Source organism: Opisthorchis viverrini (genome assembly GCF_000715545.1).
Source record: "Opisthorchis viverrini unplaced genomic scaffold opera_v5_11, whole genome shotgun sequence".
In the NCBI taxonomy this organism is placed as follows: domain Eukaryota; kingdom Metazoa; phylum Platyhelminthes; class Trematoda; order Opisthorchiida; family Opisthorchiidae; genus Opisthorchis; species Opisthorchis viverrini.
The window spans coordinates 2,355,554-2,369,607 of record NW_008751667.1 but is presented as its reverse complement, the minus strand read 5'-3'; the positions used below and the strand labels follow the sequence as shown (position 1 = coordinate 2,369,607).

Genomic DNA, 14,054 nt, shown 5'->3' with positions numbered 1-14,054 from the left:
CAACCCTTGACTTGGCAGAGGAGTATGAAGGAGATCACGAAACGCTTGGGTGCTGTCGGTGTTACTCGCCTTCCAGGATGAAGACCGCGTGATCCTCAATGTGCCTGGTTGGAGACACTACAAGAAATGCCTGCTAACCGAATGTCAGTGGATTCTTGTTGTCAGTTTCTATCCAGATCGAGTGAATGAATGTATGGAGGTTGTACGGCAGTGAAGCATCCGTGTTGGACGCTGATGTCATGCTGTTGATAATAATAATGATGGAACGGACCAAATTATCAAATCCTATTGCCCCTGTCCATTCTGGCTCGCCATTTTGGCACGCTACTCATTTTCTACTCGGATTGTCAGACCGTTTTGTGTCTGCAGACGGGAGGGTCGAATTTCTACTTTGCATTGCTCTACTTTGCTTACACTGGAGGTTAGTGGTTCGAACTCAAGCCCGGCATCTCCAGTGTCGCTATCTAGGCTTGGATAACCTGGCGCTATTTCAGGCCCTAGAAAATTATTATGGCAAGTCCACGCCAACATAGCAAAATTACGGGTCAGAATTTCGCGCTTACTGGGACTCAGAAGCAGTGCATATAGTTGCTCGTGCAAAAATTTGAACCATGGATACCTGATATTCGGGGTCTGCCACTACTCCGCCAGCTCACACTGGACGCAGCTGAATAATCACGTCCAGTTAGAACCAAACTGAAACCTCACTAGACTGGTCAGAAAGTGTTGTTTGAACTCACCTATGCAGATTCGTGGTTGGAATATTGTCATACTGTGTTAGGTTTATTAGTCCAATCGGTGGTTGCTGGACATTAGACAGCATCTTGAATTTATCTGGATGCGGTTACAAGCCGCAACCTTCATCTGATTGTAGTCACAACAGCAGATATGGGCACGCCTGTCATTTCTAACTCTGACTCGCGTGCAATGATGTTGACAGAAATGCTGCTGAACTTTTGGACTTTCCCCCATTTTTTTCAAGGGCCTAATGATTGAAAATTTGTCGGAGAAAAAGGTAGATGAACTATCATCCCTAGGAGTGATGGACCTTGGGAAAGCCGATTGAGTGTGTCGTAAAACGCAAGAAGAATCCTTTGCCCCTTGGCTGGAGTGATTTGATTAAGATGACCCGCTCTAAGCTCCTCCACTGAAAATAATTATCGTTGGGTCTTGTAGTCACAATAGGTAGTTTTCGATGGTTCAGGGTACCACCATTCTCCCGCTTCACTTATTCTAATCAGTCACGTGTAACTTGTTTGGTTCACATATTTCCCATTACTCCCAGAAGGACGCGGAAAACGGCACTTTTTTCAGATTCACAATTCCTCGCGGTCTTGAGCTCTATGGACTTATTACACCATCACTCAATATACATCTCCGCCGGCCACCCAATGTGGATCACAAAGAGTTTCTGAGAAGTTTGTTGTAGTAAGTGTCTATTTATCACTTTGTTTCACATATGTAGCAGATATGGACTCTATCGTTATCATATCACTATGACTGGTAAAGGCATGCTGGCACCGAATGCACTAACTTCAACGTTACTAGCGTCAACACAGCTAAGACTTCTGATCAGGCTGTGAGTAGTTTCATCAGTGTCTTCACAGAGTGCATCCAGTACGGTGAGGTGAAAAGTGCCCGATGTAGTGTTTCACTACTTAAATTGAATTTTAGGCGTAAGAATTGTGCAGATTCTAGTTGTGTGATGACGGGAAAGATTCAGCAAATGTCTAAGCTGTTCAATGCTATTGGAATAAACACGACAAAATTTCTGATGGGACGGACATAATTTTGAGTCCTCAGTAAGTTCCACATAACAAGGTATATGAAACTCCAACCTGAGTAGTTGTCACTTCAGGAGGTGGTCAGGAAGTGTGACGACATGACGGTTTTTGTGGTTGAACGATGCGCAACGCTATATCCTTCCTAACTGTCAGCTGATCACGTTGCTCTTCGGTCAGTTAGTTGTCGAACGGTAGGTGTTCAAAATGCCAGATCGGAGGCCACGAGCTCCAGGTTGTCTGCAGTTCCGTGAGCTGTACACTTCTGCTGAATCCGAGTTAGAATGGTAAACCGGGTCGGTGCTCCATCGCTTTTTAGTAGGCTCGCGACACCATTCCTCTGTAGAGGTTTTATTTTTATCCATGTTTCTATGCTACTCATGAGTAATATCTATTATCTTCCCATTTCAGCATCCACGAGGATCTATCAAGAGCTAGAGGTAGGTACTCGCTACTCATGGACGTCTGTTCGTCGTACATTCAGGCAAAAAGGCTTCGAAAAAGCTCACTTTATTGGCAATTTCAGTACATCTGAATTTCATCAGTTGAGTCTAGACAAGTTCGCCCTGAATCGCGCAGTAAACTTATTCGGCCAGATAGGACCACGACTCTTTGGTTTATTTCATTATTTGAATGCCGAATTCTACGGACTGCTGCAAGTTACGAAACAGAAACCTGGATTGACTGAATGCGCATTACTGATCATCAGCTACATCACACGATAAGAAGAACGCCAAGTGGAAGTTCGAATGGTGAACTCTTTTATGTTCGCCCTGGAGAATGATTTGTATTTTTTCCACCGAGCACTTGAATGCGGATTCTACGGACTGCTGCAAGTTACGAAACAGAAACCTGGATTGACTGAATGCGCATTACTGATCATCAGCTACATCACACGATAAGAAGAACGCCAAGTGGAAGTTCGAATGGTGAACTCTTTTATGTTCGCCCTGGAGAATGAGTTGTATTTTTTCCACCGAGCACTTCACACTTTCTGGCTAGCTCCTCAGACGATAATAGTTGATGAAAGAGCATTATGCCTTTCAGGACAGAAGCCTTAACTAGGAATGCAATATTGCCCTGCCATTTGCACACATACTTTCAGTGAAAACAACGTTTTGCGCCTCACGACTACTGTTGGCCTTTTGCCAATCAGCTCGTTGGGTCAACAAAGAGCCGAACCGAACCGCCTGGTAATCAAGGACGTAATTGTCTACAATGCGTAGCTTCCACTGGAGAACGTATCTCCGAATTTTCCTAATGCGCCTCGATATCCGTACGCTAACAACTGTGATTCAAATCAACAGTGCAATAATCTAGGATTAACATTTGTTCACTGGTTTACGGATTTGAAACGAAATGCAGTCCGACAAGATAAGTGCTGTCAACCTGTGAATTGTATCGAGTGGGCGAATCTGTCTTTATCGGCTCGTGCTTTATTGAGTTCTCCTTTGGTTGTACAGAGCCTGATGTGCAGTGGCCCATTATACGAAAGCCTCCAAACCATTCAGAATAAACATTTTTTTGGTCTACACAAACATTTTCCAGGGTTAATCACCAGTCTACTGACGAATCAAGACGTGGATTTCATTAAACAATGCTAAAATGTGAAGCCCTGTTGAGTCTACCAAAGACGTCACTGTATGGCCAAAGTCATTTCTAGCTTTCAGAAAACGTAAATCAAATCACTTTTTACTCGCTGCAAACGCAGTTACTCCGTATATGTGAATCTTCGTTCAGAATTGTAACACGCAAGTAGAGGTAAGCTCACAAGAGTAACTTAGTGGGTTGTGGTAATAGCCTCTTTGCTAAGGGTTGGACCATTACTTCGTGGGTGATCTACACTCTTCCGTTCCATGTAAAGAAATGGCCTTAATTTCTCCCAAGCTGAATACAATCAGAATCAAGGCACTCTGTTGCCATTCCCAGCCCGACGTTCTTTTCATCGTTATCGCCTACCATAATTCTTTAAATCACACAAAATCCTTGCTGTGAGTCTCCCATTAGTATAAGGCAATTTAAGGGGGTAACTCCATAACTCTTCTCGTATGCTCCCCGGTAAAACATAACTTCTGTTGGATGAAACAGAACCAGTTATAAGAACGTCGGCCTGTCATTCCAGGATGTACTGTTCTGTGCCAATAGAAACCGTCTCACGCCCTTGTTTAAACTAAGCGCTATAATCCAAACACACCACAAGCAAAGCTTTTAATGATGATAATCAGTCAGGCTGCAGCTACAAATTTGAACGATTTTGAGGTGCTTTTACTTGTACAAAATATTCCTGCATTTTATGTAGAACAGTGCGCAATAACCAATACTAGCACCATCAATGTCTACTTCATTACGGTGTCGCACTATTGGTCATCTATTAGTCGCTATTTCAAATGCTTCGAACAGAGTGCCTCGGGTGTCATACCTCTTGTGATCAGTTGAGATAGCTAATTCTCTGAAACGGGTTAATCCCAATAAACGTTCAGCAGTCAAAACTCACTCCCTTAGACAACGCGCCGTAGGTACACAGAAGGCTTGAAGTATGGAATCATTTAGACCATTGCTTTTTGCTTTTATTTGTTCCGACAAAGCGATTATGCGAACGCAATAGGCTTTTGTTCTTTTCTCTAAAACAGCCAACTATGAAAAGCAGTTGAAGCAGCCCGGACCTCAAGACAAAGCACAGCCAGACAGAGACTCCTCGAAGAGTAAGTGATATTGGCCACATCAGCCTGGGTGTATGATGATCAGTAGAATATTACAGTTCTAATAACATTAGATCCAAAATATTAGCATATAGGTATATAGGGTTTTCATACTACGAATTAATGAAGAAAAGGGGGATAAACCTGAACAGACACTCAACGCAAACGCCTACGTAAAACCTGGCGTTTTGCTTACAGAACTGACTGTGAGCTTCCGTGAAGGCCACCTCAGTTTGTACCTACGCACACAAATTTTAGCTGATTGACTGCGGGGTTTACACAAACACTAGCTAGCAAACCAATTTTCCAGGAGCCCGCATTAGGGTGCAAAATGGTTGTTACAACCAAAACTGATCTCACCATTGACAGCCTTGTAAGGAATGCACAACCAACAAATCATACCAGAGGCTTACGATGCCCCGAATGCATTACCGGTAACTTGTAAAAGATGCCTCAAAAACTAGCAATCGTGAAAAAGCAGTAATGTGAAAAGGCGTGTTTTGGATACAACTGTATAGTAATACGAAAGATGTTGGGGTTCGGTAGAACATACAGTAGGCTCTAGGTTCTATAATAATGATGATAATATTAACGGCGACGGTGATCATGGTGATCGCTCTCTTGATCCCCGACCGCCATCACAGTTCCAGTGAGAAAACGAGAATTGTAATCTAGTTTTTTTGTCCCACCCTTCCCATACCCTAAGCAATGAATTCCAAGATAAAGCAAGTTTCCGCAGTTGAACAGGAACCATCCACAAACGACCCATCTGTCGAAGGTAAGAAAATGGCACCAACTAACTGGTGGTCTTGTTCCCTCATACACTCACATATTCATTCATTCATTCATTCATTCATTCATTCAGCTGTAGCACCCTTTCGGTGCCTAGCTGCCATGCCACCAGAAGGAAGCACGAAGGCTGGGAGGATACTGTTCATTCATTCATTCATTCATTCATTCATTCATTCATTCATTCAACAATTCAGTTGTGCAAATTTCCTAAGTTATAAATCTATACCCCGCAGGAGTTTGGCGTTAGTCTTTGTGGAAGATTCTCAGTGATGCTGCTAGCTATCTGGCACGGCCGATGGTACATCTTGTTCTTTCGCCAAAACTGAAGATCCTCAAACAGACCAATCTCTGTCGTGCTCTTCTGGTGGAATTATAATCTTCTGGTCCCAGTGGTCTGGCGAAAGATGATATTATGTCTTCGGAGCATTGCCCGAATCTGGTGGGAACACCAGATCAGCAATCCTGAAATACGTCGAATGGTATTCGGGAGAAACAAATCACCCTCGATGGATGAACTGATCATACTGCATCAGTTACGCTGGCCTGGCCGCGTGCTGCGTAAGCCGGTCGACCGACGTCCTCGAAGGGCTCTTTTCGCACAACCACGTAAAGGGTGGAAGAGAGTCAGAGGCCGTCAAACAATGACCTGGCAGCGAAGTATGAAAGCTATTGCCAGCAAACTCAGCTGCGCTAGAAATTGTCGTCTTCCTGGATCGGGATCCCGAGACGGGCCACATCAGTGGCTAGAGACATTTTCAGAAATGGCTCAGTCACGTCCTCAATGGCGCTCCTGCATCCAAGCTATTGTCTTCAATGCATAGCTCCTTTTCCAACCCCCACTTGACAGCTGACAGTGCTGTATTTGCGCGCTAATTTACCAGCTCCCGCCTGCTATGCGCGGCTAACTACCACCCCTCCAAATCATTGGTGAACGAAACTGCGGCAGCTACAACCACTGTACGACGAGTACGCGGTTATTACAGCTGACAATGATCATGATGATGACCTGATGACTAACCTATAAGAAATATCGCACAAGGATGAACAACACAGACAATGATTTCGTCGCAATGTCAGGTAAATCCAAAGAAACCAGCTACAATTACAGTTGATTTTGATGATCTTGCATTCAAACCCCAGGGGTCCGTCAATTTTTAGGAGTCATCAACCAGCCTTGTCCGTTTACTCGCGCTGTGTACTAATTCGAATTGGAAGGCCATTTGATAGCATGCAGTTTTTCGTTTGTTTAGAAAGTCCTCAAACTGAACAAGAAAACTTTGCCTACTTGATGGATGACCCGCCCTCTTACGTTGATTCTGAGTTTGATTCGTTTCGACCGGAGCTTCACTTCCCACGGCAACCAGTTCCACAATATGAACTTTTGACCACGGAAGAGAGGCGACGATTTTTCCCACATCTTTATGGACTGAGTGTAACAAGGTCGCATGCCAAAGAAAACTAACCTCATGCCTATCTCGAGTGCTTTCGGCAGTTTTGTTGCAACTTCACGGGTTACAAACTTATCAGAGCCATCATCCTATCAATCAAGATATACCACTTCAATCCAGGAATAAAGAATAAATATGTAGAGACTGTGGTCAGCTGTAAACCATTGAAGTTTTACACCTGGAACGTGTGATGAAGGCTGTCACACAGCCGCAATGAATGTACTGTCCCCCAACTTCAGATATCTTAGACTATCCTGACCATAACATCTCTATACATTTATTCGCAGCCGAGCGAATATACATACACATTTTTACACACTTAAACTTACTTATTCTTAATTTAACTGTAGTAGTTTTTCTCCTTGCAATTTCAACTATGCTGTTCAATGTTGTTCAAATAGGAAACTTCCAGTAGTATGTTGCACCAGAAAATATCGTATGCTTTTGTCAAGATTTTTTGATCTAGCCTTCAAACAGGCAGGCCTGTGCGATGTACTCTATTAGCCTTTGACGTGGTTGGTCCGGCAAGCCACGAAGGTTATTGATCTCAAGCAAGAAATCGATGGACAATGGGGTTTTTAAGGTCAGTCAGTCGGCGTAGCCGGTCACAGACCCTACGGTCATGTTTGAATGAATTTGATGGGATATTTGGGTTTTCGAACAGGACCAAGGATTTATTCAACAGAAGGCTCTACCCACAAGTTCATTGATCAAAGGCAGTGCAGACAGAACTTGCTAGATATTCACTAAGCAAATGCCAAAGCCAATTTTATCTTCAACTTGTCGAGCCACAGCTGTAGTGCTATGTGTATCAACAGAATTGGCAAGAGGGGTAAAATGGCTGAAAAACTCCGAACCACGTCAGCTGACCCAAGCCCAACTCCAATATATTCCAGTGTCAGATTATCGATTACTAAGAATCTAATCAATAAAGCAGAATTGAACTAAAATCACAGTGTTAGGAAGGTCTTAGCAAGAAGCAAGCGGCCGAAAGGACTGAATTTCACCGAGTCCATGTAGATTACTGTTTCTCCCTGCTAAATAGGGTCACCCTGAGGCTTCCATGGATTTAATGAATGACAATTTATTTTGAATTTATTTAATTACTGTAGGAACTTATGCTGTTGCACACGTTGTGTTTTGCAAGGGAGCCTACAGAATGAATTCATTCCACAGCCTTGTTGTTGATTATGTAGCGGCTTTTAAAACCAAAATTAGTACCACTGTTATGGTGTGTTTAATACCAGCTAGATTTTGAAGCATTAATCGTTCGAAACTGAAAGACCTACACTTAAAAACGAGGTATTGTCCAGATGTATGCCGGTGGCTTTTGAAATAGGGGTTTGTACCCCACATAGTCCCATAGCCGATACCCATTCCACTCATTCAGCCGCACGAAAAAGTGTGCCATATAGAAATCAGTGGTAGCTTGATTAAACTCCATTAGTTTGGTTGTACTACTCTTGGTGTGGTTTCCATCCTGTCAAGAGGAGACCAAATAATTCCTGGCTTCCAGAAAATCAGTAGTACGGTCCAGTGGAACAGGATTTAAAATAATTCCCATGCAAAATTATGGAAGTTGTTGCCTGTTGATCAGGTGGCAGCTGATCTATTCACCGAGTTCGGCAATCAGCTTGCACACCGCATGGGTTGCGCTGGCTTGTCCACGTGCCAGTCGACGGACTTCCTCGAAGGGCCCTTTTCCCACAATCACGTGAAGGGTAGAAGTTTAGCCAGACGCGGTCAGACAGTGACTTAGCAGCGAAGTATAAAAGCCATTACCAGAAAACTCAGATGCGCTAGTCATTGCCGTCTTCCTGGATGGGGACCCTGAGACGGGTCACATCAGTGGTTAGGGACATTGTCAGACATGGCCCAGTCGCGCCGCCAATGGCGCTCATTCATCCAAGCTATTGCCTTCAATGTATAGCTCCCTTCTCGATCCCCCCACTTAAAAGTCCACTGTCTGTGCCGTATTTGCGCAGCAATTTATCAGCTCCCGTCTCCAATGCGCAGCTACCTACCACACTTCCCCGAATCATCGGTGAACGAAACTGTGGCAGCTACAACCACTGTATGACAAGTACGCGGTTATCGTAGCTGACAATGATGATGATGACGACTGCAAACGTTTCGTCACCGTGCGAGGGGAAATCGTCAGTACGTGGACGAACTCGGCGAGCAGATCAACAACCACCAAAACGACAGCCGATAAACTCCCCAACACAGCAGTATTTGGGCACACTGTCACTATCCAACTCAACTGTTTCTAAAGCCACCAGTAAGGAAAATTGACAGAAGGAAAGCATTCTTAAAACCTCGGGGGATTTCGGCCAATCGCCTTATAGAACCCTGTAGATGAGAGGAGAAATTATCGATTTTCAAGTGAGATGAGATCGGCACACCGTCGACCAGACAGTAGGTATTTTAGTTTACCGATAAACTGGCCAAAAACTTCATTTACATTAAAAGTATTTTAGAGTCAACGTACGGTTTATGACCGTACCCTCAGTATATTTAACATACATGGCTTTTGTCAGTTTTTAAGGCACCTTAAAGTTGACCAGACTGTTATAGTGGGAGTCATAATATGAACTCTTGTCCTGTTGGTTTGCTCCACTTCAGTTTCAGTAAAATTCGGGAGGCTGAAGCTCGCAAGAGGAAAATTTCGCCCTGTTGGCGAACCCAATCTATGATGAAAAGGCGAGCAGCACCGAACAGCTGTTTGATCCCGACTGAGAAACATCGGTAGTGCACATCTCATGAAACTCCAGGCAGTCTCGAACCCGCGGCTAGCGGTTTAAACCATTTATGTTCGACGACCACCAGCTGAACGGCAGCGTGATTATCTCACAGTTAGAAAGGATATAGCGTCGCTCATCTTTCAATCACAGAAACTCCATCACGTGGTCACGTATCGATGTGGTCACGCATTCTACTCAGCCTGAATATAAAACTTCACGACAAGCAGCTGTGTACTGAAGCTTTGCTTGAGATATAAGATTACGCGTGGCAAAGGGATATTCAAAAATGTAATTCGGCTAATAGAATTTAGAGAGTATCATGTTTAATTAACAGACTCGGGTGATGAAACCAAGTGGCTAAGCGCAACTCTTTCAAGTGTCACATTACTGGTCCTTCCACTATGTGACCACCTGTCTACACAAGTATATTTGCTTGGCCTATCCAGAACTATGAGAAAAGGGAAGCTGAGTGAAAGAAAATACTTCAAACCTTTGACTAAGTATCGTTGATTATATCACTACTTGCCTTCGAATTTAGATCTGTGGTTAGCCATATCGACCGGGTTGATAAGCTACAACAAATCTCAGTCTGTCTGGTGGCGATCTCGTGAAGATCATCCAATAACATCTATGGCACCTTTTATCTTATGGCTAAGTGATTTGAGTGAGCTTGGAAAAAATCGGTACCCAGAATTAAATCTTGAAATGTGAAGTATATAACTCACCTCAAAAGGCACAGAATCATAGAAGATGGCGAGGAACCAATTCAAAGTTATTGCGCTGATATCAATTTCCATTCGTTGAATGTGTTCAGCAAGCTGAGGTAGTTTGCTGGCCAACAAATCTTTGAGGACGAGCTGATCGACCTGAGCGCTGATCAGACCACAGTTAAAGTACTTCTTGGGGAGGTATCGTTCCAGAATTGCGGTTAAACACCTAAAAAGACAATAGAACCAGTTAACGTACAGTCCACGTGGATGGTCGTAATTAGTACTGTGGCCATCTGTGTTCCCCAAGAGCATCTAGGTGAACTTCGTGACTGATATGTTGAACTTTGTTCAGGGGTAGAAATTGTAGAGAATTTGACCAGTGTCCACATCGTTTCGAGAGTAACAAGGGAAAACAACTGCAGAAAAGCCTCGTACAACAGGTCGTTTTACTTTTCCAGCACTACAATCAAGTTCAGGTAATTTAGAATGAGAAATATTCAGGACATTTCCAACAACCAAATTCAACATACGCTAGTTATCAGGCCAATGTCCGTCTCACCGCGCGGATTTAGTCCTGTGTGATCCGAAAGTAGTTGTTTTGATTTTCCTAAGCAGATAATTGCGAAACATATTCACACACTTGTTTGTTTGACGAAGAAAATATAAGGAAAAACAGGTGGCACGAGTTGCTAGTTGATCAGAAGAAATTGCACATACGTATGAGTTCCCTCAGTAGTTTTGGGCGCCCTAAATTCCGCCAACTGAGCAACCAGAAGCTAATTCAATTTAATTTGCATGTATCAAATGGCGCTTCCCGACTCGGTTATTACGTACAAACCATCGTTCGTGGATTCAACATACCTGGCGTTGCTCAACTAAATATTTACCTAACACAGTATCCTATTTCTACTCCTGTAAAATGGCACACATCCCTTCGTCTTGAATACGTGAAGGACAAATCCGTCGTTATATTTGCATGTAGCTTGGAAGGAAACTGAAAGAAGTATGATGTGTACAGCAAGAAGCACTTGGTAATCACGAAATATCAGAACTGTTGAGCGTGGACCGGAAAAGGAGGCCAGACGTAGGTATCCTACCGTGTTCCATTTTCTCTCTCTATAGAACTATAAGGTTTTTTTTCGGACAAATTAACAAGGTGCACAGCAGTGAAGGATCAACGTTCTTGTTTAAGTTGCTACCAATGGTTATTACCACATCACCCGTGGTCTATCTTCCAGTGAGGGGAGTAACCAAACGGCACTCTGGATGCGTTTGACTGTCACGTTCGAAACGGTCTCAAAGGCGCATTAGACGGGAGCAACTTTGTCTTCAACGATAGAACTCCAAAGACTCATATGAAGAAGAGGGGTGATGAAACAAAAGAATTATCCAGAGAGAAAGACTCTGGTGAAAGGACACCTGGAGAGCCGCATTCACTTCCAAAATCAGTTAAATAGGAGTGCAAACAGCCGACAGAAAGCTAAAAATACCGTGGACCATCAATGCGGTCCACCAAACATGTTTGCTCAATTCATAAGGAATAGAAACTTCAACACAAAGTGAGTGGGCAAGTCACTTACCAGAATGCATCTTCCTTGTTCAGAAACAGGAGGGCTATCGCCACAAGAAAGTTCATTCCTTGACAATAACCGACAGCCGGGTTGTGAATACTATAAGCCTGGAGAATTTCTTGTAACTTCTGGATCTGTTTGAGGATTGAAATGAAGAGATCAGATGGCGTCTTCGTTAGTTTGAATGAGTGTGGAAAATAGTACTTTCAAGAAAAGAACAGGGGTCTATGGCAGATGAGAAGCCGGTGTGCTTGGAAAATAGAGGAAGCACCCTCGCTTGCTGTGGTAAGCGGCCGCAGTGCAAATCTTAGCATGCCTGAAGAAAGGCACAACTGGCGAGATCTAACTCAAAACTGATGTTGCCGTCCTTACATTTAGCTTAAAAGAAAGTCACGGTAAGAGAACATTTTATTGGCAACTCTATATTCATGGTTGTTGGATCTTTCGAGTTATTCTGATTTTATAAACCACTATTTTTGGGACTGCGGCTTTCTTCGGGCCTTTCAATATGTCACGAATGGTATTCTATTTCGCATTTGTAAGTGTTCAGTAGAGTAAAAGAACAGCCTTACTGGCTTTGAAAACGGCGGTCATTCTTCCTTGCAACTGAAGTTAACCTGTGTCACTCGGGGTGATAATCGGTAATGCGGGCTTCATGAATCTTTACCGAGACTCGGAGCCGTAACTGAAAACTAATCCATTTTCGAACTTTTTCACACGACAGAGTAAGTAAATAAGTAAGCAAAGTTCTTCTTTCTCTCTGAGAAGTTATCACTCAGGAAACCAGTCAGAAAGTAGAAACTTCCTACCGAAGTTTGAGTGGCATAGTAACCTGTCCAGGTGAAGGAGAACGATACCGCTGACCAGCCCCAACTGCGACCTACCGACCGCAAAGTCGCCCTCTCCAGAACTTATGATATTGATGATTTTAAACAAGCTTGGAACAGCTGGACGTCGCTTTTTGATTCCTCAACATACATGAAGCTTACTTCCAGGAAGAAATTCCAGTTGAAATCTAAGAATACCTCGAAATATCCGAGATAGTTTCGCGAACCACTTTGTTTTGCACGCAGCCAGGCTGTAGCCTAATAATACATCTTAAAATATGACGAGCTACGGGATTCATTCAGGGTCGGTTCATGAAATGTTGTTTGTAAAGCACTCTAAAATCCAAGGCTCTTTAGGAATTTTATAACGGAACTATTGACAAATGATCTTAAATGACTGGTTCTGTAGCATGCACCGTACTGAGTAAGCAGTAGCTCAGTGGGGAAGTTCCGAACATACTGGTTGAAAAGTCCGTGATTCGAACATAACCTCTGCATGTCAACTTCCCATATCTAGGCTTAGGCAACCTGGCAGTACCCCAGCCATCGTACTTCCCTCAGGTGACTTGGAAGCTAGGCACAAAATCAGAGTACAAGTGAACGTTTGTTTGTTTGATCTCTTCATTTATTCACCTTACTGCATTTAAAATATCACCGAGAATTCTCAACAGCGAAATGTTTTTCTATAGAGGAAAATGTTGGTAGCTGAAGCAGCGTAGATAGGTGTTCTTTGGCCTGTTCTCCGAGCTGGGCAATCTGATTGCGAACGTTTCATCACCAATCGGGGTGACATCACCAGTGCGTTTTTGGGGAGCGTAGTGGTGCGTGGGAATGCAATAAAATTGCCCAGCTCAGTGAACAAGGACACTTGCTGGTCGGGCGTCTTGCTTCTCCACTACAAAATTTAATACAGCATATTTTAATCTCGAAAGGTGCACTTAATTTGTATAGAAACTGGTCAAATGTACTTTGCACAAAGTCTGTTTTATCCTCGCTCAGGTTTTATCAAAGCAAGCTGCATCATAACAGCCAATCAAACTCAAAAAAGCTGAATAAGCTTCTAAAAAAAGAGATGGTGATCTTGTAGGTTCAGATTGTTTTTCTCCAATTCTGACTCACTCCTGGAGCTTCCAAACTGTCGAACTGAATATTGTTTGGCATCGTGCGCAACAGGTCCAGTGATATTTGCTTGCGGTATTTTGTAGCGATCTGAAATGTGAAACAGAACGTTGTGCAAGCGGAGTAAATTATGATCGACTTTAATGGTATAACTCATTTTCAGCGAGTCTTGAAAATGATTGATTTTTTTTTCAAGTCCATAAGTACTATTATCATTTATTTTTGAGGAGCATGGTCACACACATAAAAAGTGAATGCAAGCGATGAATCCGAAAGACTAACAGGGGAATATGGAAGAGAAGAGAGGAACGTCTCATTCGAAATCATGCCAAGAACAGTTCCAGTCTGATGAGCTGAATCCCA

General features: G+C 43.2%; 1 protein-coding gene across 1 annotated transcript in view; it reads right to left on the bottom strand.

Moving 5' to 3' along the window:
• The window catches only part of T265_01081 (hypothetical protein), a gene marked incomplete at both ends in the record, with an annotated part of 137,052 nt that overhangs the window by 53,127 nt on the left and 69,871 nt on the right, over positions 1-14,054 (bottom strand). The window contains 3 exons of the mRNA XM_009165024.1: positions 10,190-10,400; positions 11,755-11,879; positions 13,692-13,781. Of these exons, the coding sequence (XP_009163288.1) occupies positions 10,190-10,400; positions 11,755-11,879; positions 13,692-13,781 (426 nt within the window). The remainder of the gene's footprint in view (positions 1-10,189; positions 10,401-11,754; positions 11,880-13,691; positions 13,782-14,054) is intronic.